Genomic DNA, 26,838 nt, shown 5'->3' with positions numbered 1-26,838 from the left:
GTTAATTTCTCTACCATAAGATGCCTCCAACGTTGTTTTAAAGAATTTGGCATTACGTCCAACCGGCCTCATAACCGCAGACCATGTGTAACCAGCCCAGGACCTCCACATTCGGCTTCTTCACCTGCGGGATCGTCTGAGACCGGCCACTGGACAGCTGATGAAACTGTGGGTTTGCACAACTGAATAATTTCCGAATAACAAACTGTCAGAATCCGTCTCAGGGAAGCTCATCTGCGTGCTCGTTGAACTCACCAGGGTCTTGACCTGATTGCAGTTTGGCGTTGTAACCGACTTCTGTGGGCAAATGCTCACCTTCGATGGCCACTGGCACGCTGGAGAAGTGAACTCTTCATAGATGAATCCCGGTTTCAACTGTACTGGGCAGATAGCAGATTGTGTGTATGGCGTTGCGTGGGTGAGTGATTTGCTGATAATGTGATCAGAGTGCCCCATGGTGGCGGTGGGGTTATGGTGTGGGCAGGCTTTAGCTATGGACAATGAACACAATTTCATTTTAATAATGGCAATTTGAATGCACAGAGATACCGTGACGAGATCCAGATGCACATTGTCGTGCCATTCATCTGCTGCCATCATCTCATGCTTTAGCATGATGTACGCAAGGACCTGCACACAATTCCTGGAAGCTGAAAATGTCCCAGTTCTTCCATGGCCTGCATACTCACCAGACATCTCACCCATTGAGCATGTTTGGAATGCTCTGGATTGACGTGTACGACAACATGTTTCAGTTCCCGCCAATATCCAGCAACTTCGCACAGCCATTGAAGGGGAGTAGGAAAACATTCCACAGGCCACAATCAATAGCCTGATCAACTCTATACTAAGTAGTTTTCTCAACCAATCATTTATATTGACTGATTTCCTTATATAACTTAGTAAAATTTCAAATTGTTTCATGTTGTGTTCATATTTTTGTACATTGTAATCAGTGGCGACCCATCATTCAGGGCAGGTGGGGCAGAGAACCACCTGTTTTTAGCCCCACATTTTTTGCCTGTTTCGCATGTTATTTTGGCATTATTGCGTGTCACATATCAGTTTGCAAACAATGTAAAAAATATATATTTATAATTGAGTTCATAAAGCCGCATCCAAACATTTTTGTTTTCTTGAGTAAGGCAGCTCCAAAAGGCAAGTGTTTCAGCCTATTTCACTGCTTTCTGTGGTGGTGGGGCAAGCCAGAAGAAAATATGCAGTGTTACGCCGTGATTGGCTCAGTGTTCTGTCACTCATGGGGACACTACGTCACCGCCAAGTCTAAAGGTAGAGCACGAAAATAAATGCCCCTTGGGTGCTGCCAAAGAGTTACATTAGAAGTGCCCATCCAAGAAGGCTCAAGGTAAGTGGCCACAGATAAAATGATGTCATGAATAGCAGTCATCATCATGAATTAAGTCAACAATATACTGGAAAATCCTTTTAAATCCTTGTCATATGAAGATAAATAAAAAAGAGAAATTATAGATTAAATTTATTGGTGCTCATCGACCATTGGACATAAACATTACACAATAAGTTAGAAATCGCAAATTCAACAATGAGTGGTTTGGACGGAATCAGTGGCTAACTGCAAGCATTGCAACACAATCATTAGCCTGCTGTTCAGTGGAGTGGCTGTGAGGGCCCAAGTCTAAAATTAAGGGTCTCTTTTCCTAGTTTAAAATTATAAACATTCAACATTGGCCATGCTGTCAATGAAGCATGATTTGTGCCACGCTCAAAACAACTGTTAACACGGAACTGCAAAATCAGACTTTAGTGAGTTCAAGACAACTGGGAACTCAGGAAAAAATGAGCTACGAATGGGAAAATATGTTTTGAAATTTCATCCAATTCCAACAATCATTGACATCATTATGATTCAAGCTTTTTTTTGTTGAGTTCCCAGTTGTCTTGAAAGCACCATAAATCCAGAGAATGCCAGACTTTGATGACAAAGTTTGAGTCCAAAAATGTATTGTATGCTGCTGCATAAATTATGTAATGTGCCAGGGAGATATGTATTCTGTATCTAAGAAAGTAATACTAACTCTATGCTGTGTAGTAAGCTGTTAGTAGCCCATGTGCCTCACCCTAATCATTTGGTCTATTTTCACCTCTTAATTTAGCCTACTGTTTTGACTTGGTGGTGCACATGTAGCCTATAACCTGTTTTTGATAAATGTAATCATTGAATTTTGTAAGAACTTTCATTGTCTGCTTTATTTATCCTATGGTTCTGACTTGGTGTACAGGGAGAACACTGTAAGAACGGCCCATGTTCTGAATTCTGTCGCTGTGCATTTCAAAAGTGCTGAACAAATAGTTATATTGACTATGTCCGTTTTAGCTCGCTCATTAATGTATTAATCAAAATTACGGATTGCCTCTTATCAGCTTGTTGTCCCCTTATGCCATAGTTTGTACATCTCAATTTTCAGTAGAAACCACATTTGTTTGAGCAAGTCAGCCATATCAGTTATGTTTTTTAAAAGGCAGTAAATGAGGATGAATGAACTGTTTCGCTGCCAGACAATGCTCCGCTGATAGCCAGGTGTAGCAGTGGTAAGGTGTTGGGACTGTTGTTGGGACAGCTTTATGTCGGCCCTAACAGTTTGTGGGCACCGTTTGTCACCATTATAGTGCAATTAATGTATTATTTTGTGTTGTGTTGTGTAGTGACTTTGCTGGCATGCATCCCACATTTATTTTTTTGTCTGACCAAGATTTAAATGCTAAAATCGCCACTAATTGTAATTATGTTAGATGTTTAAATTGTTGCTTTTCCTTTGTTTATTTTGGAAAAATAACAGGCCTTTTGGTACTGACATGGCATGTACACTCTGAACTTAATTTATACCAAATCTAATGGGGCACGTGATTATATTATTATCACAATCTCTAAAATAAATCTTTCCCCAATAAATTTAAAGAAATTGACAGTCAATCACAAAGATATATAGAGGACACTAGATGGATATAACCCGTTTTAGAGTAGATAGTGCTTCCACCATTTTATAGTCAACTGGGTGGGCATTCCTATGGGTTGGTAGCAATAAGCCAATGATCAGAGAGTCTTCTTCAAATTGGATTGCCTATGGTTTGTAAACCAAAGACTAAGGTATTTTCTGAGATCATAAGCCAAGCACAAGATTTAAACCAGGACATTGGACCCAAGATCCAGTCCCAGTTGAGACCATGAGTCCGAATTTATGTGGACTCAAGACCAAGACAACTAGATCAAGACTCCCTGGGCCCCTTCTTCAATTGAAATAAACTTGACTAGAGTAAATTCATGAAGAATACAGAACAGTACAGAACCATACAGTACAGTAGAGTACAGTACAGTACAGTAGAGAACAATAGCATACAGCACAGTAGAGTACATTATACCACAGCATTGTTAAATATTCATTTTTGATTGGCTAGTAGGGCATTCTAGAATGGACATTAAAACCAGATAATGGGACAGTTGGAAAATATATCAGGACAGTTGCAGGTATCGGGACATCTTGCAGTCATGACGCAGTATGCGCCTACACATGTAGACCACACTTACAGAACGCTAAACCAATAGCTCCACAAACTGAAATTGGATACATTGTAAACGCAGGTCCAAGGAGGGAAAAAGCATAGCTAACTAGCTAGCACTGATTTGTTTTGCAGAGACACATTTTTGGGGGATGCATCGGATGACCTAACGTGGTGAGTGATGAGCGAGCATGACAATGGAACATAAAGAACAAACGACTGGGTTGCATCCATTAGTATCGAACCAATCAAATGAACGACTGGGTCGCTCACGTCTCTAGCAACCGAAAGAGGAGAAAGTATGAATTTGCTTATACACTGCTCAAAAAATAAAGGGAACACTTAAACAACACAATATAACTCCAAGTCAATCACACTTCTGTGAAATCAAACTGTCCACTTAGGAAGCAACACTGACTGACAATAAATTTCACATGCTGTTGTGCAAATGGAATAGACAACAGGTGGAAATTATAGGCAATTAGCAAGACACCCCCAATAAAGGAGTGGTTCTGCAGGTGGTGACCACAGACCACTTCTCAGTTCCTATGCTTCCTGGCTGATGTTTTGGTCACTTTTGAATGCTGGCGGTGCTTTCACTCTAGTGGTAGCATGAGACGGAGTCTACAACCCACACAAGTGGCTCAGGTAGTGCAGCTCATCCAGGATGGCACATCAATGCGAGCTGTGGCAAGAAGGTTTGCTGTGTCTGTCAGCGTAGTGTCCAGAGCATGGAGGCGCTACCAGGAGACAGGCCAGTACATCAGGAGACATGGAGGAGGCCGTAGGAGGGCAACAACCCAGCAGCAGGACCGCTACCTCCGCCTTTGTGCAAGGAGGAGCAGGAGAAGCACTGCCAGAGCCCTGCAAAATGACCTCCAGCAGGCCACAAATGTGCATGTGTCTGCTCAAACGGTCAGAAACCGACTCCATGAGGGTGGTATGAGGGCCCGACGTCCACAGGTGGGGGTTGTGCTTACAGCCCAACACCGTGCAGGACGTTTGGCATTTGCCAGAGAACACCAAGATTGGCAAATTTGCCACTGGCGCCCTGTGCTCTTCACAAATGAAAGCAGGTTCACACTGAGCACTTGACAGACGTGACAGTCTGGAGACGCCGTGGAGAACGTTGTGCTGCCTGCAACATCCTCCAGCATGACCGGTTTGGCGGTGGGTCAGTCATGGTGTGGGGTGGCATTTCTTTGGGGGGCCGCACAGCCCTCCATGTGCTCGCCAGAGGTAGCCTGACTGCCATTAGGTACCGAGATGAGATCCTCAGACCCCTTGTGAGACCATATGCTGGTGCGGTTGGCCCTGGGTTCCTCCTAATGCAAGACAATGCTAGACCTCATGTGGCTGGAGTGTGTCAGCAGTTCCTGCAAGAGGAAGGCATTGATGCTATGGACTGGCCCACCTGTTCCCCAGACCTGAATCCAATTGAGCACATCTGGGACATCATGTCTTGCTCCATCCACCAACGCCACGTTGCACCACAGACTGTCCAGGAGTTGGCGGATGCTTTAGTCCAGGTCTGGGAGGAGATCCCAGACCTGAGCATGCCCAGGCGTTGTAGGGAGGTCATACAGGCACGTGGAGGCCACACACACTACTGAGCCTCATTTTGACTTGTTTTAAGGACATTACATCAAAGTTGGATCAGCCTGTAGTGTGGTTTTCCACTTTAATTTTGAGTGTGACTCCAAATCCAGACCTCCATGGGTTGATAAATTGGATTTCCATTGATTATTTTTGTGTGATTTTATTGTCAGCACATTCAACTATGTAAAGAAAAAAGTATTTAATAAGATTATTTCTTTCATTCAGATCTGGATGTGTTGTTTGTGTTCCCTTTATTTTTTTGAGCAGTATATAAATGAAAATATCAACGCTAAATGTTTTATGGATGTGCTTAGTATTGTTTTCTTTGGCAAAGGTTGTGACTATGTAGCCGTAGCTAGCTGGCTAGCTCGCAGCAAACAAGGGATAAGAATACAGCCAGCGAGCATGCCAACGGAACATAAAGAATGTACGACTGGATCACGTCCGTAAATATCGTACTAATCGAACGAACAACTGGGTCACATCTCTAGCAACCAAAAGATGAGAAAGTATGAATTTGCTTATAAAAATAAATATGTCAACAACAACAATTATTTATACCGGTAAATGTGTGCTTTTATATTATTTTCTTTGGCAACACGTCCCGGTGCGTCGTCCATTATTTCTAAGGCAATTTATAGAAAGTCAGTCCCTTCCATGTATAGTACAATAGAGAACAGTACAGTACAGTGGAGCACAGTAGAGTGACCTAAGTGACTTTGAGGAGTGGCATGATCACTGGTTCCAGTGTCTCAGAAACGGCCGGCCTCCAGGGCTTTTCACGCACGACAGTGTCTAGGGCAGTGGTCACCAACCGGTCTCCAAGGCATTCCTAGTCGATCTCCAAACATTTATGTAAGAAACTCAACGATAAAGCCTTGCTTTCCTCATTCTTTTTGGGGGATTTCACGTTGCTGGCGGTACTCTTCAAAAATTACGAGAAACAAGGGTTCTTCTAAGATCCTCAAAGTTCTTTGAAGAACCTTAGGGTTCTTGGCACTGAAAATGACCCCTAAAAGGTTGTTCTAAAAACCCCATAGGAGGTGGGGTTCATCGAGGACCTCCTTAGTTGGTGGGGGTTCTTGCAGGAACCTAACTGCCCAACTGAAACATTTGGATTTGAAAGGACAGCAGGTGCAGGCACTTAACGGAATTTAAGGTAAGGTTTGTCCCTTGTATGATCTAAATGTTTATTGTTTTATAATTATGTTTTTTTCATTCACATTCACCACAAAAAACAAGGTATGCATTCTGTCGTGTGCATGTTTTGTTAATCATCTGTATAATTACTACTTTTTGGAGTCACCGACTTCACCCTCCCTATACCTCTGATAAATATAACAGGAAACCTGTTTGATCACCATGCACTGCAAAATCATTCAGGCTATGGATACGGAGAACATCAACACATTAACATCAACAAGCCAGAGGATATACACATTGGACTGGGAGTATACCTCATATTTAGATTTTTTGTATTCTGCTTTGCCACTAAAATCATAATGAACACTGACAACTAAAATATTGTGTTATTGTTATGTATATTATTAATAATAATAATAAAGAAGGGGGGTTAGTTCAAAAATGTACCCCAAAAGTTTATTCTAAAGGTTCTTTGAGGATACATTAAAATGGGTTCTTTGAAAAACCCTTTTAAAAGGTTCTTTGAAGAACTTATAGGGGTTCCCCCACAGTTCCAATTTGAAGAACCCCTAAAGGATACTCCAGGAACCTTTTCTTTTTAGAGTGTTGGTCTACATTCAGCAGCCCTAGCGCCAGGAAGGCAAAGTGTTTCATGTGTCTCAAGTTAGAACTCTGCATACCCGGCAGGCCTAGAGAGCAAATCAAGTGCACCTATAGGCCTAAAGCAGGCCAATCAGGTAGCTCAGATTTTTGTGTCTGCGCAGTTTCCTCGACTGTAAGAAACTCGACCAGACTGTAAAAAAACAATAAACCTTAATAACACAACAAAGTTGATACTGTGGGATTTCAAAACGTTTAAAACCATGACAAGAGAGAAACTCAACGAATACAGCAAAGAGCTGCTGTTTTTATGAGTAAGTTTATGTTTAAGTTGTTATTCACCACTGTCAACACTGTTCAACACTTTTATAAGCCATAAAACGAGCCTTCTCCCTACTTCCACTCACACTACATCCAGCACTGCAGCTGCAATGAGTAGGGCAGTGTTCCGATAAGCTTGCGTTGTAGTTATTAGCTCCTTGTCTTTTTTAAAATCAAGGAATATTTCACTTTCTCCGGTCATAGGAGTAATAATATGAATTGGTGAATGAGGCAGAAATAATGCAGTGCGACATGAGTTTCGCCATCAGCTGGAAGACTGTCCCCGTTTCTCAGCGAAGGGAGGGAGAGCGGAGGGACGGTGAGTCGGATGAGAGACAGCCTCGCCGCTGCTCCCTCCCTCCCCTCAGACTGACCATCAGAAGAAAAAAATAAATATATATATATTAGTACGCTCACTCAGCTGTGCCTCACAAGTAATACAACAAATTGTCTATTACCAGTGTGATCATATAGCTACATTTTTAAATAGAATTTCAAAATGGTCTGAGTAGAACAACATTGGCAGGGCAATTCAAGCATAGCCAACATGCAGTGATGATGTATTGGGCCTATAAATTACTGCACAAACCTCATTGCTCCAGAACTGTTTTTAATTGGTTAATTTTGCATAGGCTTATGTTTTTTAAGTCATGTTAATAAAAAATCTGAGCTGTAGATCTTGGCTTGCATTTTGACTCAGAAAGTGCTTGGATTGCGTCCTACCTGACAGGTCGCTCCTACCAGGTGGCGTGGCGAGAAGCTGTCTCCGCACCACGTGCTCTCACCACTGGTGTCCCCCAGGGCTCTGTTCTAGGCCCTCTCCTATTCTCGCTATACACCAAGTCACTTGGCTCTGTCATATCCTCACACGGTCTCTCCTATCATTGCTATGCAGACGACACACAATTAATCTTCTCCTTTCCCCCTTCTGACAACCAGGTGGCGAATCGCATCTCTGCATGTCTGGCAGACATATCAGTGTGGATGACGGATCACCACCTCAAGCTGAACCTCGGCAAGACGGAGCTGCTCTTCCTCCCGGGGAAGGACTGCCCGTTCCATGATCTCGCCATCACGGTTGACAACTCCCTTGTGTCCTCCTCCCAGAGTGCTAAGAACCTTGGCGTGATCCTGGACAACACCCTGTCGTTCTCCACTAACATCAAGGCGGTGACCCGATCCTGTAGGTTCATGCTCTACAACATTCGCAGAGTACGACCCTGCCTCACACAGGAAGCGGCGCAGGTCCTAATCCAGGCACTTGTCATCTCCCGTCTGGATTACTGCAACTCGCTGTTGGCTGGGCTCCCTGCCTGTGCCATCAAACCCCTACAACTCATCCAGAACGCCGCAGCCCGTCTGGTGTTCAACCTTCCCAAGTTCTCTCACGTCACCCCGCTCCTCCGCTCTCTCCACTGGCTTCCAGTTGAAGCTCGCATCCGCTACAAGACCATGGTGCTTGCCTACGGAGCTGTGAGGGGAACGGCACCTCCGTACCTTCAGGCTCTGATCAGGCCCTACACCCAAACAAGGGCACTGCGTTCATCCACCTCTGGCCTGCTCGCCTCCCTACCTCTGAGGAAGCACAGTTCCCGCTCAGCCCAGTCAAAACTGTTCGCCGCTCTGGCACCCCAATGGTGGAACAATCTCCCTCACGATGCCAGGACAGCGGAGTCAATCACCACCTTCCGGAGACACCTGAAACCCCACCTCTTTAAGGAATACCTGGGATAGGATAAAGTAATCCTTCTAACCCCCCCCCCCCCCTTTAAAGGATTTAGATGCACTATTGTAAAGTGTTTGTTCTACTGGATATTATAGGTGAATGCACCAATTTGTAAGTCGCTCTGGATAAGAGCGTCTGCTAAATGACTTAAATGTAAATGTAAATGTAAGTGATCTTGACTCAGAAAAGGTTGGTGACCACTATTCTAGGGTTTACAGAGAATGGTACGACAAACAAAAAAACATCCAGTCAGCAGCAGTCCTCTGGACGAAAACAGCTCGTTGATGAGAGGTCGAAGGAGAAAAACAAGGATCGTGCAAGCTAACAGGCGCGCAACAAACAGGAAAATAACGGCGCTGTACAACGGTAGTGTACAGAACAGCATCTCGGAACGCACAACTCATCGGTCCTTGTAACAGATGGGCTATTACAGCAGACGACCACACCGGGTTCCACTCCTATCAGTTAAAAACAAGAAGAAGCGGCTCCAGTGGGCAGCTATCATCAACACTGGACAGTTGAGGAGTGGAAATAGATTGCCTGCTCTGGCGAATCCCAGTTCCTGTTGCTTCCCATCCTGCCTAGTGTCCATGGCCCCATCCTGCCTGGTGTCAACGGTACAGGCTGGTGGCAGTGATTTAATGGTTTGCAGAATGTTTTCCTTGCACACATTATGTCCCTTGATACCAATTGAGCAACGTTTCCATGCCCCAAAGAATTCAGGCTGTTCTGGAGCAAAGGGGGTCCGACCCAGTACTAGATGGGTGTACCAAATAAATTGGCCACTGAGTGCATACTTCCATAATTTTTTTCAACTGGTACCATGCTACTTTCAGACCAGTCTTGTGAGGCTTGTGGGCGTCCTAGAGCAAAACAACCAACATGTACATTTACATGAGATACTCACCTTTCCATAGAGAGGTCATATTAGTTTAGCCCCAACTGTTCAGACGCTACATGGAGAAGACCTATTTTGGGGATATCTCCTGGTCTGAGAAACACTTCTGTAGCTGCGGAAAGGCCAACATCGGTGGATGCAGTGGATTGAGACGCAGCCCATGCAAAAAAACTTAAACAGATTTTTATGGGGATTTTTTTATTACGCTAATTAGATTTCCACAGGGGCGAGGACATCGACTCTAGGGGGTTAATGCCACCTCCCTGGGAGCTATGCTTCAAGCAGTACACTAGATAGTCCCTAATATAATGGTGTTATTTTAATGTATGGTTGAGACACACTGATAATGAGACAGCCTAGTTCTAATCAACCCCACAGAGCTCTAAAGAGGAACGGTAATGTGTCTGCTGCACACACACAGTACCGCTAAAATGTTTCAATTAATAAAAATGTAATTTTGCCTGGTCCCTTAGGATAGGGATTAAATATGACTTCAGGGCCAAATCACACACAGCACCATGTTGTGGACAACACTTCCTGCTCTATGAGTGTGTTTACACACGCACACGCACACACACACACACACAGCCCCAGCCCCAGCATTAGACTTGTCTCTACGGTTTGTTAGCACTTGAGAGATAAAACTTTACATGCTGCTCCCAATTAGCACAGCAGTGACCATGCACTGTCTCATCTGCTGAACGTTCCTCCTGAAGAGGAGCTAGTTATGTGGGGGCTCGTGAGAATGGAAAGAGTGTGGGAGCGGGAGAGAGCGAGAGATAGAGAGAGAGAGACAGGGTAGAGAGAAAAACAGATAGGCGGAGAGGAGAGAGGGAGAAGAGAGAGAAAGAGAGAGGGGGAGAGATGAAATGGCTTAAGCATTCATTTTGAGTAGAGAGACAAGTCCTATTAACATTTAACAGCATTTGTTCAACTTGGTGCGGAGGTTATGATGCAAATGAGGAGGAATTAAAAGTGGCCAGGGGTTTGTCATTGATGGATTGCAGTCTGGCAGTGCTTACACTTCCCAGTGTCCATCAGAGGCGATTACTGTGTAATTAAACCTTATTTCTGGACTCTCCAGCGCATAATTACTTTGTGAATGTAACCATCATCTAAAAGCTACCAAAATGCTTTAGCATTTAGACTAGCAGTAATTTCCATGGGCTTGTGTCAGATATAGCCATCAGACAGTGCAAAAGAACTGTCACTTTTAATAAGAGGCAAAATATTAAATGAAACAGTATGCTTATTACTGAAAAATTTGGCTTTCAAGAGTACTTTCTGATATTTGCATAATTTATTCACCCCCCCTCCTCCCCCCACCACAAGCTTTAGCCAATTTCTCTCACATCTAAATAGATTGCACATTTAAGGCTACTTAAGGAAAATTATCACTTTGCATATTTTAATTGTTATGAAGGAAGTGATTTGAGAAAGGTCCATGGCTCATCCTCTCGAGCCACGCGGTTGCTGGGCTGTCTGATTCAGCTGCTTAGTGCTGCAGCGCCGCAGATAACCCCCGAGTTCACACACATCCACTACAGTTTCATCAGAATGCAAATGAACCACAGAACACTGAGACAAGTGGATCTTTGATATTTATAAAATACCCACTAATAACTTGAATGTACTTCATTTGACACAACTTTATTTTCCTCTTATCAACATCCGAGTTTTTTTTCCCCTCGTCAAATGCTCCTGTTAAAAAAAATTCTATGACATTTGACTAGATGCTCTTTTCCAGAGCGACTTACAGGACCTGAACTGCACATTGACAGATTTTTCACCTTGGGTATTCGAACCAGGAACCTTTTGGTTACTGGCCCAACGCTCGGCTGCCTTCCTCTGAATGGAGGGGGGGGGGGGAGAGTCGAATGTAAAATTTTTGTATATGTAAAAAAGAAAATCTAAACAAAAGGTTGTTTAAAAAAGACTGTCTACCAAATGTGAATGTGTTAACTTACCAGTAAATAATTCTTAAAAGAAAACATGAATTTGACGAATGGCAACATTGGAGGTGTAGCAGCAGATAACCAGGGCCCAGATTCACAAAATACTTCTTACGCAAAAACTTAAGAAGCTTCTTAAGAAAAAAAAAGAAGTTCCTAAGATAGTTAGTACGTGCCATTCCTCAACAGTGAAGCACAGTGGGTGACAAACAGAATAAATAAACGGACCATTATTTAGATAAGCTGTAATAGTAGCTTAATAGTGGCGGCAAATGAGATAGAAGAAATATTTAAATACTAAATTATTACTACTATAATTACTATTCTTGCAGAAGTTTTGACAAGCAATTGCCTAGCTACAATATGGAAGACATTCATCTGATGCTAATATCTTTATTGTAGCACTATGGAAACTTAAACATTTCAAGATAGGCAAAATGGGGGGATTCCACATTGACTTAGTTTAGCAAAAGTCAATGTGTATGTAACCTAACATAAAGAACGATGCGTTATAAAAGGGATGATAATTTTCACTCCAATAAAGGTCTGTAGTAGCACTGAGTACAAAGGCAAAAGGTTCCACATTGTAAAATTGGAAGCTTACCTTTCAAATCTACTATATCTCGACTACGTATAAAAACCATGGTGGTCAAAAGGAAAGGTAGGTAGCAATATATCCATGTATAGTAACTGCATTCAACACATGTTTACTAAAACAAGATAATGGACATGAACTTAGGTAAAAGGTTTAATTCAGACTTTTATTTGAGGTATGCTTGTTCTCTTTGTCCTTCACAATTAGTACCACAGACATAAATTACAAATGTCAACACGTGGAAACAGCTAATAAAAATATTTCACATTTTCTTTCTGCTTTTGATAACCTTCATTGTTGGGATTAGGCCCAGGGTTGTTCTGTGTGTAATGGAGAGAAAGCCTGTTGGAATGCATCCCTAAATCACAGATTGTTAATATGTGCACACGGCAGAAAAAGAGACACACAGCATTACAAATGAAACAGCACACTGGGAACAAAACGCACTGGGACTTTGTTCCTTAACGTTAATTGTACAGCAGCTTCCTACGCACATACCATCAACTGTATAATGATACGATAAAAAAAAGGAAATCTACGCAGAAATGTTCAATTTACATAAAGAGAATCAGAGGCAATGTGGAGCTGTGAACAGAGGCGTGCGGTTTAATAATCCTCCCTCGATGTTTTTAGTAAAGATTACATTTTATCATAACATTTGAATGACTGTAAAAACAACACATTTGGTTAATGGTAGTATTAAAATGATACAGTCAAAGCAATTTTCTAATAAGACAAAGTCTTAAAGACAGATAAAAAGTATGACTGTCTCAGAGAGCATTATTTGTTATTTGTATTGTGCATTGTATAGGTCTTTCAGAGGAAATAACTTAAGTTTCCAAATGTTATATCTCTTAAATAACGTTATCAATGTCAGAAGTGAAATTATAAACACACATTGCAAACATGGACAACAATCAAGTCTAACCAATGAGTGGAAATATAAGAAAACACATTTGGTTTCCAGAAAAAAACATATTTATTCAGTATTTAGTTTTTTTTGTACTGTACCTTGGAATAGATTAAAATATATTTACATTGACTGCAGGTATGGCAATACATACACACATTCAGTATCAGTCAGAGGTTTGGACACACATACTCATTCAAGGATTTTTCTTTATTGTAACTATTTTCTACATTGTAGAATAATAGTAAAGACATCAAAACTATGAAATCACACATATGTAATCATGTAGAAACCAAAACAGTGTTAAACAAATCAAAAGCTATTTGATATTCTTCAAAGTAGCCACCCTTTGCCTTGATGACAGCTTTGCACACACTTGGTGTTTTCTCAACCAGCTTCACCTGGAATGCTTTTCGAACAGTCTTGAAGGAGTTCCAACAACACTCGTTGGCGGCTTTTCCTTCACTCTGCGGTCCAACTCATCCCAAACCATCTTAATTGGGTTGAGGTTGGGTGATTGTGAAGGCCAGGTCATCTAATGCAGCACTCCATCACTCTTCTTCTTGGTCAAATAGCCCTTACACAGCCTGGAGGTGTATTGGGAGATTGTCCTGTTGAAAAACAAATGATAGTCCCACTAAGAGCAAACCAGATGGGATGGCGTTTCGCTGCAGAATGCTGTGGTAGCCATGCTGGTTAAATGTGCCTTGATTTCTAAATAAATCACTGACAGTGTCACCAGCAAAGCACCCCCACACCATCACACCTCCTCCTCCTCAATGCTTCAAGGTGGGAACCACACATGCGGAGATCATATGTTCACTTACTCTGCGTCTCACAAAGACACGCCGGTTGGAACCAAAAATCTCAAATTTGGACTCACCAGACCAAATGACAAATTTCCACTGGTCTAATGTCCATTGCTCATGTTTCTTGGCCCAAGCAAGTCTTTTCTCCTTATTGGTGTCCTTTAGTAGTGGTTTCTTTGCAGTAATTTGACCATGAAGGCCTGATTCACACAATGCTTCCTCTGAACAGTTGATGTTGAGATGTGTCTGTCACTTGAACTCTGTGAAGCATTTATTTGGGCTGCAATTTCTGAGGCTGGCAACTCTAATGAACTTATCCTCTGCAGCAGAGGTAACTCTAGGTCTTCCTTTCCTGTGGTGGTCCTCATGAGAGCCAGTTTCATCATAGCACTTGATGGTTTTTGCGACCTGCACTTGAAGAAACTTTCAAAGTTCTTGAAATGTTCTGGATTGACTGACCTTCATGTCTTAAAATAATGATGGACTGTCGTTTCTGTTCTTGCCATAATATGGACTTGGTCTTATACCAAATAGGGCTATCTTCTGTATACCACCCCTACCCTGTCACAACACAACTGATTGGCTCAAACTCATTAAGAAGGAAAGAAACTCCACAAATTCACTTTTAACAAGGCACACCTGTTCATTGAAATGCATTCCAGGTGACTACCTCATGAAGCTGGTTGAGTGAATGCCAAGAGTGTGCAAAGCTGTCATTAAGGGAAAGGGTGGCTACTTTGAAGAACCTCAAATATAAAATATATTTGATTTGTTTAACACTTATTTGGTTACTACATGATTCCATATTTGTTATTTCATAGTGTTGATGTCTTCACTATTATTCTACAATGTAGAAAATAGTAAAAATAAAGAAAAACCCTGGAATGAGTAGGTGTGTTCACATTTTTGACTGATACTGTATATACATGTATGTGGTGCATTTTAATATGTATATATCAATAGCAAATGTACATTGAGTACACATATGTGCAAGTTTATTTCCTGTACATGTGTATGAAATGTATCCATTTGAATTTCACATATCTTAATGTTAACCCCCTCACACTTACACGTTCAATTGTAAGTGCACACACATACACATTAACATGCGCACCACAACAACTCACAAAGGATTAAAGCGAGTCATAGTTTAAAAACAGATTTTGCATTAGAGACCTTGGAGAAGACCTATACAGCCCACAATATACTTGCAGAAATGTGGCATTATGAGTACTTATATAGCCCATAGAAGTCAGTATCTCAAGTGTGTGTGCATTATCGTCACCTTCACACTCATAAATGTGTCTTATCAGTTTTTCTATTAGTACTGTTCAGTCTTTCTGAGGTAGACTGTTCGAATTCAAGGGCAAGCTGTTCATTTAATTTTATTTTTATAATCATTTTTGTTATTTTAGATTTTTTATTTTTTTTTGTACAAATGCATGACATTCAAAAAGACAGAACATAAGTACTACATGTACAATATGTAGCAATGAGGTAGAAATGGTTATAAAGAACAACATTTAAATATAAAACGGATAAGACTACATAAAGATGAAGCTAACATTTATAGCAGTTCTGTACAAAACCCACCCAGAGGGGACACTGATAGAGTATGGAAAACAAAATTCAAGTGATTAAAGATGCACTATGCTGAAATCGCTCCGCCATTTCTTGGTTGCTAGAATTCTAATAGTTTGCCTAATTTCAGTTTATGTGCCAAAACAAGCAAGTATAGTGTAGAGAATCATTGTACCATCTAAACCGCTGTGAAATATTGTTTCCATAACCAAAATATTCTATTTTCAGCTGTTTGAAGCTGGTGTACAAAACCGAAAGTAAAAGACACAAAAACAAAACATAAGCATGGGAAGCATAGAAATAGCGCACATTGAACATATCTACTGTACCACTTCTTAGACTTGCTTTCAATGAGAAGGACAGATCTATAACTATACTTCTATCTGAATTTGTTTTAACATTGTCAGAAATGAGGGAAAATAAAAGTGCTTATCAACCTAGCTACTTTGTTGCACATATTTTCCTATATAGGCCGATCCTTCACATTGTTGTCCCCCAGACTGAATTACTTACTTCAGTGAACATCCTTACCCTCAAGAAAGAGTATCATACGTGTTTGAATGTGGTGCCATTTTTTTCTGATCGCTTTGCTTTCCCTGTTCTACTGCTCTTATCGTTAGTGTAATGTAGTGTAATAATGTATAACTTGTTCAAAAGCTATTTTCTTTACATTGAATTGTTTCCCTTAAATTCAATAATGTGTCCTACTTGCACAAGCAAATCTGCTTAAGTCCCTGTTAAAGAAATAATTGCCATTTTGAGGTTAATGAGCTTATGTCAAAATAAAACTGTTGATTTCACTTTGGCATCAAGAGAGGCTTACTAACAAATTTTTGTATGACAGAACAAAGCTTTCAGTTGGTTAACTACACTTGAACTTCAGGGGACTTTTATCCTATGCTTGTATCTAAGGCAATAAAAGCCATATAGCAATATAAGACACAAAGATCAAATACAATAAAACAAGCAGATTTAGTATAGCTTTAGATTCATGGGATATTCATCAATGCAGCTATTATTATTATTTTATTTTTTGCAGTGTTGTTTCTTTGTGCAGCTGTTATTCTTTGTAATAGCGTTCATGAAAAAGCAGTTCAAAGCTTTTTTAACAAAGCCAGGTGAATGTTTTGTCTTGAGACTACACCAGAACAGGGAACTGTCATGGACGATCAGTGATTCTACGGCCTCCTGTTTCTCAGTAAGTGCAGTCATTGAACAAATAGCTGTTGTAATTGTAACAGTGCATGTTTTGGAGAGAAACAAAATAAGCTGAGTAAGAGCAGAGAAATGTGTAAATATAAGAAATAAAAATGGGTGAAATACCACATTGAATTTCTTGTAAACATAAACGCAAGATCCCTCAGTGCACCTGCGCTGTACTACTAACACGTCCAGTGGTACTGTATCTGGTGGCATCCCTTCCACTGTACTAGTGCCTTGCAACAGCTTCAATACTGCTTTAGTAAACAAACAAAAAATTCAAAAATACATTCAATGCAAGGCTCTTTCATGCAGTTGGCAGACCTCTGTGTCGCCATTGCCTCTGTTCTGGCATATTACTAAACACTGATAGTTAATAATAAAAGCCTAGCTGTAAGAAATGACACAAAGAAGGGCTCAAAGACAGGGCTAATGGGCCACACATGTCCCCAGACCCCCTTTTCAAGACCAACATCCTCTGAGAACTGAATAGTCTATAACATAGGTGTCTATGAATGGGGAGTACACTGAATGCGTAACACTAACACAAGCTGATTTTGTTGACAGATAGGCAGCATTTTTTTTGTTCCCTCAATAGGCTTCATAGTTTAATAAGCAAAACAGGCTCTGTCATCTATCCATTCTCTTAGATTTTGCTTTCAGAGAAAACTAATCAACTGAGGTAGAAAAATAACTTATGGCGTACATAATTCTTAGGTTTTATTAATGATAAAACAGCAGCGGAATGGAATTAAATACCTTGGGAAGCTGTCTGTTCAACCCCATGATGCTTGTCTTCAGCAAATGCGTCTTGCCATTATTCTGCCGCAAGAGGCCTGGCAGTGTTAACTGCAGATGAGATACAAAATTAAGCCGCTGATAATGTTCGACGAATACATATGTTATGCTTCCTCCTACAGATGAAGTTTAACAAAAAAACTCTAATGTGTTCATGTACTCTGGATCAAGGCCAGTCGAATGTGTTATAGTTGATAGAATTTAAGAAACATTATTCCTACATCCTTCCCACATATCAAATACAACTACAGTATATTCACAATGGGATTCTTCGCTTAGAAAATCGCAAAGAAAATACACAATACTCCTCCTTTTGTCTTCCAAATACTCCAGAATTCCTCTGGTACATTCAAAGTCATACTCTTGTCAATTTGTAGCCTATTGAGGTACCTTAACCCTCCTTTTAGATAATGCAAATTCAAAAGCAAGCCAAATGCTCTTAGCAGTATGTCGTGCTTTAACGAAATCTTTAGAGGTACTGCAAATATCACAATCACTGTCCTGAGTTTTCAAAAAAGAGAACATCAAAAGAAATGATGTCTATAAATTAGGGTTCAGATTACCAATACGACATACTTTCTCCTGATCACAGAGACCGCGAAGCAGACACCGTTGAGGAATAGTGTTTCAATGGAAAAAAGCATTTAAAAAAAAGTTTTTGTCTCATATTAAAGCTTTTTGTATTAGCACATGCCACCAAAGTAGATTGTGAGGCGAAGAAATAATAACACAAAATAAAAGAGCACCACTTCAGGCACTTGATTGAAACTAAATCTCAAGAACAGCAGAACGATATATACACACAGAGGTTCCATTCTGTTAAACTCTACCCTACAGTCTCTAGGTCCCGTGTGGCTCAGTTGGTAGAGCATGGTGTTTGCAACACCAGGGTTGTGGGTTTAATTCCCATGGGGGACCAGTACAAAAATGTATGTCACTGGATAAGAGTATCTGCTCAATGACTAAAATGTAATGGAAAAATGGACCCGCTCGCACCTGGGGAGGTGATGCTTGGCTTCAGCAGTATCAAGCGTCAAAATAATGTTTCTCTATGTTGTGTGCAGATTGCCAGCTGTTGTCTAAAGCGAGCCTTTGCTTCCCTCAGTCCTATGCCTTTACTGTACTGCAGGTGTTAAGGTCACCACTATCTGTAATTTTCCCTTGCCTAGTTTACTGAGGAGAGAATTCTAAATGGTAAACCTCTAAAGGGGTTTCCTACCCACATGTTCTAATGCTTCAGTTTCACTGACTACGACCAAACATTTTATTCCATTCGGTGTATGTATCCAGTTCTTTTTGTGATATACTGGGCTGGAATTTGCTAAATACATTTTCAAAGTCTTGGTAGGAGACTGGTCTCATCTGGCTGGGATGGATGACTGAGAGGTCAGAAGCTGGGATGCCATGGAGCTGTCCTACCACTGCCTCCTGGCACAGCTGGGCCACGTCCAGTCCTGAAAAGCCTTCCATCCGCTGGACCAGCAGTGACACCTCTTTGTCACTGAGGCAATAGTTGTGCTGTGACAGTAGTTGGCTGATTATCTGGCGCCGTGCTGTGTTGTCAGGTAGGGGGATGAGGAGCCGTTTGGTGAAGTACCTCCTCAGGGAATCTTGGATCTCCTCAGGCTTACTGGTGGAGCAGACCACTAGGACATGGTCCTCGGCTGTGGTCAGCACACTGTCCAGCTGCATGAGGAGCTCGCTCTGGATCATGTTCACCGGACTCTCCTCACTGAGATGGGCCGATAGAAGCATGTCCACCTCACTGATGAACACAACTGAGGGCTGGCGACACCGGGCCAACAGGAAGGAGGCCTGGACAATCTTCTCGCCCTCCCCCAGCCACTTGGTCACCAGGGCTGAGCCACTGAGCTGCAGGAAGGCAGCCCCCAGCTGGCTGGCCATGCAGCGGCCCAGCAGTGTTCTGCCTGTTCCCTGAGGTCCGAAGAGAAGGAGGCTCCGAGGTAATGTAGGAAGTCCACTGAACATGTCTGGCCTCAAAATGGGCCACAGAATCTCTTCTTTGATGGCTGCTTTGGCCAGCTCCAGACCAGCTATGTCACTCCAGTCCACTGGGGGACCGGGCTGAAGGATCTCTGTGGTGACCAACTCCACCACGTTGGCATCGCTGTTCTTCAGCTGCTCCTCTGCGACGTGGCTGGATGAGGTTGCTCTGCCAATGTCCGAACCTGCAATGGAATGGGAGAGGTGCTCTTCACTTTGCTCGCCCGTGATGGGGGATCCAAACTTTCCAAAGGACTCACCTGATCTCAGGCTTCCCACAGAGCTTTTGGTTGATCCATAGGAGGGAGGGGTAAGTGCTCTGCCAGACTGACTGCTAAATGTTCTTTGCTGATCTGAGGATATTGCCTGCTTTGTAGGCTTAAACGCTAAAGATGACGGATCAGCATTCCTGTCAAATCCATTCCCTCTGCTTGAGTCTGAGATGCTGTTGTCTGGTATTCTGTACATAGGGCTTTGTGAGGAGCGCTGTTGATTGTAGTTGAAATTACTATAGCTAGAGTCCATATCTCCATGCCCTGTCATGTAGAAAGCTTTTCTTTTCAATGAGTTGGCTGAGCTGCCATTCAAAGGTGTTGGTGTAATTGGTGCATGGTTATGGGACTGGTAGGTATAGCCAGAGAGTGTAGAGGGGGGTAGGGGTGTGGGAGCTGCAATGCTGGATGGCAGATAAGAAGAGGGTGGTGGGCCCCCCCCAGGGCTATAGCCAGGGGCAATAACTGTCTGTGAGGGATAACCCGTCGAAGGATAATTGTAGTTGGAGAGGTTGGGAGACCCCACGTTGTAGCTGGGCACTAGAGTAGTGGGAGGTGGAGGAGGGGGTTGTATGAGACCAGCACTGTGCATAGGAGAAGGGTGTTGAGAGGGGAGGCCTGGGGTGGTCTGCCCGCTGTAACTAGAGTGCAGGTAGGAGCCATTGTAGCCCGTAGCGTATTCCTGAGAGGACAGGCCCAAGTGTAGACTGGTGGTCGTGTGACTCCCACAGTTACTTCTGGAATAGCTGGGCTCGTTCAGGCTGCTGGCCACCCCTGGGGTGCTACCTATGTTGGCCGACACGTCTGTAGGGGGAAGGGCAGCTGTCATTCCAGCTTTGTTCACAGATATAACATCTGGACCGCAGTTCATTGAGTAAATCCCCTCCTGCCAGGACTCACTCTCTGACTTACGTCCGTTGAGGAGTCCAGGCGTGCCATCGGAATACGAGCAGAGCAGTGCTCTTTCACTCGGACTCTCTAAAATCCCAGAGTACTTCTCTGCGTATTTCTTCAGCAGGTTGGAGGCGGTGAGTGCAGAGATGTCGTCGTTTGCCCAAGCATACTGGTAGGTGCGCTGCAGGTGCCCCCGGTAGGCCTCCACTTTGTGTGCAGGGGAGCGGGTGGTGGAGGAGATATCAAAGTGCTGCTCGGCCCACTGCGCATGCTCTGGGGTCCACTGCATCTTTAGGCCTAAACACCCAACAAAAAGAGAGAGATGGGTCAAAATGACTATCAGATAGCAGTTGCTATTTATTCTCAGTTTTCTCAAGTAGTTGTCAGAATTTTGTGTCTAGAAAAAAAGTTAGTACATTTAACATGGTGGAAAAGTTGTCTTTGTGGCAATGAACTAACAAATTACTTTGTTTTAAAAAAAATCCCAATTTCCAATACCTTCATACAACTAACTTCTTCTACTGCAAAACAGGCTCTGCTGACCAGTTACATCATGGGCAGTGTGTGGATTTGGGACGCACTACCTGGTTAGCAAAGTATAATGCACCCTGCACAGAACAGAATGTCATAGACAGTGCAGGTCAGTCTATAATCCAACTCTCATGTAAGGCATTCCGAGACAGTTTCAAATCTGCTTCGAGGAGAGCAGCAAACCAATCTCTCAGGCAGCGCTCTGTTGCTTCCATCACACAAACCCCACTGCCCAGCATGAATTACAGCGGCCCTGTGTCTGGCTGCTGCTTCCCAGTCTACAGAGTGAGAGGGAAAAACATGCCTCCCTTGTCTTTCTCTCTTCCCAGACTTTATTTCACTGCCTCCAGGGCTCAAAAAGGCATGATCAAGTTTAATACTAAACTCCATCTGCAAACACAAGTCATTACATATGCTGTCATCTTAGACTCAGCATGGGATTATCAAGAAAGAAACAGACCGCTGTGTTTACAGTGTTAAAACACGCACACGCGCACGCACGCACGCACACACACACACACACAGAGTCCTTATCAAAGTCAATCTGACTTAAAACCCTATTAGTAAACACTGAATCACAATGCAAAACCATCCATTCCGTTTGCTTTATTGGTCTACCTCGGCCAGCCACACGTGCAGCAGCACAATACGAGATCGCCCAGTAGCTTCAGTCCCCATCGAAGTCTTTAAGAAACAAACAGAGAGTATCCAGCGGCGGATTACAGCGTAGTGTTTGTCTAGTAACAGAGAAGCACGTGGTTTCCCTCATGACTCCCTTCCAGCTGCTTGCCCAGCCGCCAAACCAGGCACCAGGAGCTAATTAGCAGGATGCCGCTGAGCTAATTGTGTTCATTTACAAGGTTTTAGTCAAAGAGATCCATGCTACAGTACGGCTCACGCGGCTGTCAGCCTTCCAAGCTAATGGTTAAGAAAAGCCCATGGCCAAGAGCCCAGTCACTCACAGCAGCCATAATATACCGTAGCTAGCAGCAAGTCTATTCACAGTAAATACAATCTATAGAGCAAGACAATGATCTGAGAGACAAGTCTGTACGACTTCAAACAAAGGAGAATACACAGACAGACATATCCAAGTAACAGTGTACTTGAAGAGGCATTATGAAAATACTTTGCATTAAATAATAGGGATGATATATGCGTTCAACAAACAAACAAAAAACGATCAGCCGATTATGAGGAATAGGCTACACACAGTGCTGTAGGTGTTCCAGGGGACTGCTTGTGGCTGTCTTGGGAATTGAAAAAGTTACTTTCACCGATTACTGTACTCTAGGTCCTTTCATATCTCTTGCATTACTCATCCTTTACGTTCTAGGTCGTTAGTCCTCTTAGTAAAGTCCTCTTGATGCATGTGGGTTGTGCATAGCAATACAAAAAAAGTATGATATTTCAAGTGGTAACAATGTTTTCTGCAACAACACATTCAAGTGTATAAGAGCCTCAAACAATATTCTGCCTCTCATTTTAATGGCTTATTTTTTACATGATCTGTGCACATTATCTGACAACATCAATTTCTAGCTTTGCATAAGCAAAGAGATTGGATAAAAAACATATTTTGGCACCAGAGACTGTCTTCTACAATTGTTGTCCATCACATTTAACAGAAATCATTTTCAATGGCACCATTGTTCATCGTGCAGAAAAATACTTTTTTCTTTGAAATCCTCTCTGCACAAAGTGCCACTTTAGACAATCTGAGAGGCGCTTCTTGCAAAGTGTACTTACACATCTCAATATAAAATCATTTCTGGGTGATAATTAAGTACCTTACTGTGATTGATTTGAATTAAAATGGTCAAAAAAGAAACAGAAAAAAATGCTTAGCAAAGAGCAATTTCTCAAGCAAGCATTTTGCTAGGACTGCCTTGGAGTGGTCTGAGTGGGGGGGGGGGGGGGGGGGGGGGGTGTATATAAAACACAGGAAAATCACGTTTTTGACTGCACTTGGCCATCAATGAAATGGAAAGCCAGCAAGAAAAGAAAATGTTTTAAATACAGCAAGTCAGTGAAAACCCACTGAACTGTAGATGAGGGCTAACACAGAGAGCCATCCCTCTCTCTGTAGAAAGGGGCATACCGCTTCACTTCGAAAGGTGTTTGACAAACTATAAACGAACTTGGTTTGAAAATTCTGTTTTCCCGCCACATAATGGGCTATATCCTTGCCTAGCCTAGCCATGGCTTTCAGCCAAGACATGTGAGGACACTTGAACGATGTGAATCTGACCCAATAACTACATGAAATGTGGTTACACACTTCATGGATGACATTAGCATGGACAACTGTGTTGATTTAAAGCGTCTCCATACGTCATAAAAAATAGCAACAGAAACTGCTTCCTAACACTTAACTCCTAACGTCTAATACAGATGTTTAAGGGAGTAGCTTTAGGTTAAACATTTACTAATTTACATCAGTAAATTAAGAGTGTGTGGCGCACACCACACAAATCAATTCAAACCAAATCAGGCAACAATGCCAACTTTCTCTAGGTCTTGTGTTAGCCCATAGACATATGATTCACATTATCCCATCTGCATAGAAATACAAATGCAACAACATCCACAGCTTCCTTTCTGTCTTGCAATTGGTATAATTACTGACTGTTCCATTAGTGGAATGTTTTCAGACAGCCTGAGGGCGTAAGCTAAAATTCCACTGATTAGCAACTCACAAAAAGCTCTTTGTTTAACTTAGCAGTCTCCTCTGTTGGTCAAATTCAAAACGGCATCCTCCAAATTTATGGGATACATGTCATTGGTCAGTTACATATTTCTTTGTTTTTGTTCAAAATGGCACTCGTAATGTTAAAAAAAGACAGGCGGAAGTACAGAACCCTCTGTCTGGATATTGTATGATGTTTAATTTCTGCTACTGTGATCATCTCCAATGAAACAGAGACACTGACCTTTTTGGGAACTATTAATCTTGGTTGCCTTGGCCATTTTTAAGCAAACAGAACTGGGCCTCTGCTCTGTCCATCCAATTTCCCAGTGCGTAAATTGGACCACCGCTTGCACAATTCTCTATTCATTACTGGGCTGCTGAAAGGAAGCACAGAGGTGGCAGAGCGTTTTTCTTTTCCTTTTTCTGAGTGTGTGTGTGTGTGTGTGTGTGTGTGTGTGTGTGTGTGTGTGTGTGTGTGTGAGAGAGGGAAAGAAGAGCGAGAGAGAGAGGGCAATGCCTTTTAGGAGGATTCCCAAGCATAGAAAGCTGGACTCTCTTTTGGGGTGGGGGAGGGCTGAGGTAGCTAGCTGTCGTAATTGAAACGTGGCCTAATCAGACTCATTACCATTTCCAGCAATTTGCACCACCAAAGATGCTTATTAGGTAACTGTGTTTAATAAGCCGCCTTTTAGAAAATGAACTGTAATGAGCTCTTTAAAGTCAGACTTGAGCGTGATTATGCACTGGAAGTGTCTTGCAGGGCTGAAGTAGACTGGTACATTTAGTCGTGTACAATGTCATAATTAATCTGCACACACTCCGCACTCCACAGCACACAATAGCCACAGCTGAGCCAGTAGACCTGCTGAAAAATGTGTATAATTACTGATCATTACAGCCCTGGGATTTTCATCTGTGGATGTAAACATAATTATGAGAGCTTTTGCTTTTTATATTGCACACACAGACCACTGGATATGACAAGCGTGCAAATACTGTCGACAGACAATTACATTTACAAATCAAAACAAGCTCATATTCAAATTCAAATTCACTCAAGATATTTCGAGGGGGCGAGAATTTTCTAATGCAATATGTAGAGGTAATCGGCATGGCAACTGAAGCCCATTCATCTCACATATCAAGTTGACCATTTAAACTCAATTTAGAGGGCCATGTGGCAGTAATTCCGATGAATCTATAGACCGCAGGGCACCATTTAACCCCTCATTTAGTAAAGATATGCCTTCTTCAGTCACTGTCTTTTCCACTGTTTCAACCCATTCATTTCTCAGCCAAACTATACTGTCAATGAATGTGATGCAGTTTTGCAGTGTGCTTTGTCTGTCACTGATGCTGGGCATCAGTAGCCAGAATAGATTCCAACCTTACACTAGCGGACAGGCTTCCTGTTGAGATTAAGACACTGCCGAACCGGCGCGAGATATCGATCGGAAAACGTACCTCAATCCAGCGATGAGAAATTGTGTTGTACTCAGAATTGTCCCATTATCCCAACTGTTACACTGAGAAGATAGAACGACTGCTAGGTTTTCAGAGAAACTGCCCTTTTTCGTCCTCATGCTAGGTAGCGGAAGGTACAACACATCCCTGGATTGAGGTACGTTTTCTGAGCCATATCTCGCACTGGCTTCACGGTGTCTTAATCTAAACAGGAAGCCTGTTTGACCCCAGTGCAGCTTTAAGCAAGCGTAGGGTCGGAATCTATTCTGGCTTAGGGCATCAGATGATCCAAATGAACCAGACACTCATAACAATTTACCTCCATGGTGTGGTAATCAAATGAAATATTCAAACCACAATTAATCAAGTAATTACCTTTGAATATGGTCAGAGAGCAGTCAGTATCAAAGCATTGTGGTTAATTGTTGTAAATTTCACACCGACTAAGGAAGCTGGGCCACGGATTCCAGACGATTCCCAGGCAATTCATGCAGGATATGATCGTAAATCTATGATGCACTTATCTTTAATGTAGTTGGCCTGTCAGTCAAACAGTACATTTGCTGTGACAAGGCCATTCTTCGTAATCACAGTAATATTCATGATGCTTTTCTCAGAGAACGCACGGCACGGACACAGCCCGCTGTGACAGAGCTGTAATCATTTCAATCTAGTAAACACAGATTCTTCCTTTCAAAGCAGCCTGCTCCTTCAGTGATACAATGTGCCTCTTCCCTTTTCCTTTTCCTGGAAGCACAGGCACTCTTACCTCCGACAATATATCCTAGAGGGAACGCGAGCAGAGACGAGTGTCTCACTGTGGCATTTACCCAGCAGCACATGTGGGCCTGTAAATACAAACAGGTCTCCAAGTCTCCAAATATATACAGTTGTACCCAACTTGTTTCTAACCCCTTTTATTAAGACATAGGCTGCCATCAGGTACAGCTGCTTTATTTCAGCTGTTTGTGTTCGATGGATGACATAGGAAAATGTTAACATAGCGCTTTAGGAAAAATCTAATCACTTTGTTCATATCTATTCTACCAGTGTCATTCCTTCTTCTACCAAACACAGCTTTATTGTCTGTGATTTAATTGAATTGGATTACTCAAAATAGACTTTGATAATTTAAGAGAATTTATATTTTCAGCTCTCTTTTCGAGATACAACAATGCATAGTTGACCTTTTATATCCGGTGGAGGATGGACAAATTAATCAAACTCAGACACGGCACTAGAAAAATATTTAGGGTTGAATTATAATTGAGAAAATCTCTCTCGCTCTCTCTCTCGCTCTCTCACTCTCTCA

General features: G+C 42.2%; 1 protein-coding gene across 3 annotated transcripts in view; it reads right to left on the bottom strand.

Annotated features, from left to right (window-relative positions):
• Positions 1-18,573: 18,573 nt before the first annotated feature.
• Positions 18,574-26,838, bottom strand: part of LOC115156061 (fidgetin-like) — a 37,817-nt gene continuing 29,552 nt past the window's right edge. For all 3 annotated transcript variants that reach the window (XM_029703290.1, XM_029703292.1, XM_029703291.1), the window contains one exon: positions 18,574-21,136. In XM_029703290.1, coding sequence (XP_029559150.1) covers positions 18,912-21,136 — 2,225 coding nt within the window. In that variant the 3' untranslated portion in view covers positions 18,574-18,911. The remainder of the gene's footprint in view (positions 21,137-26,838) is intronic.

This window comes from Salmo trutta, chromosome 20 (assembly GCF_901001165.1).
Source record: "Salmo trutta chromosome 20, fSalTru1.1, whole genome shotgun sequence".
NCBI lineage: Eukaryota > Metazoa > Chordata > Actinopteri > Salmoniformes > Salmonidae > Salmo > Salmo trutta.
The sequence above is the reverse complement of the archived record's forward strand: the minus strand, read 5'-3'. Positions and strand labels throughout refer to the sequence as shown.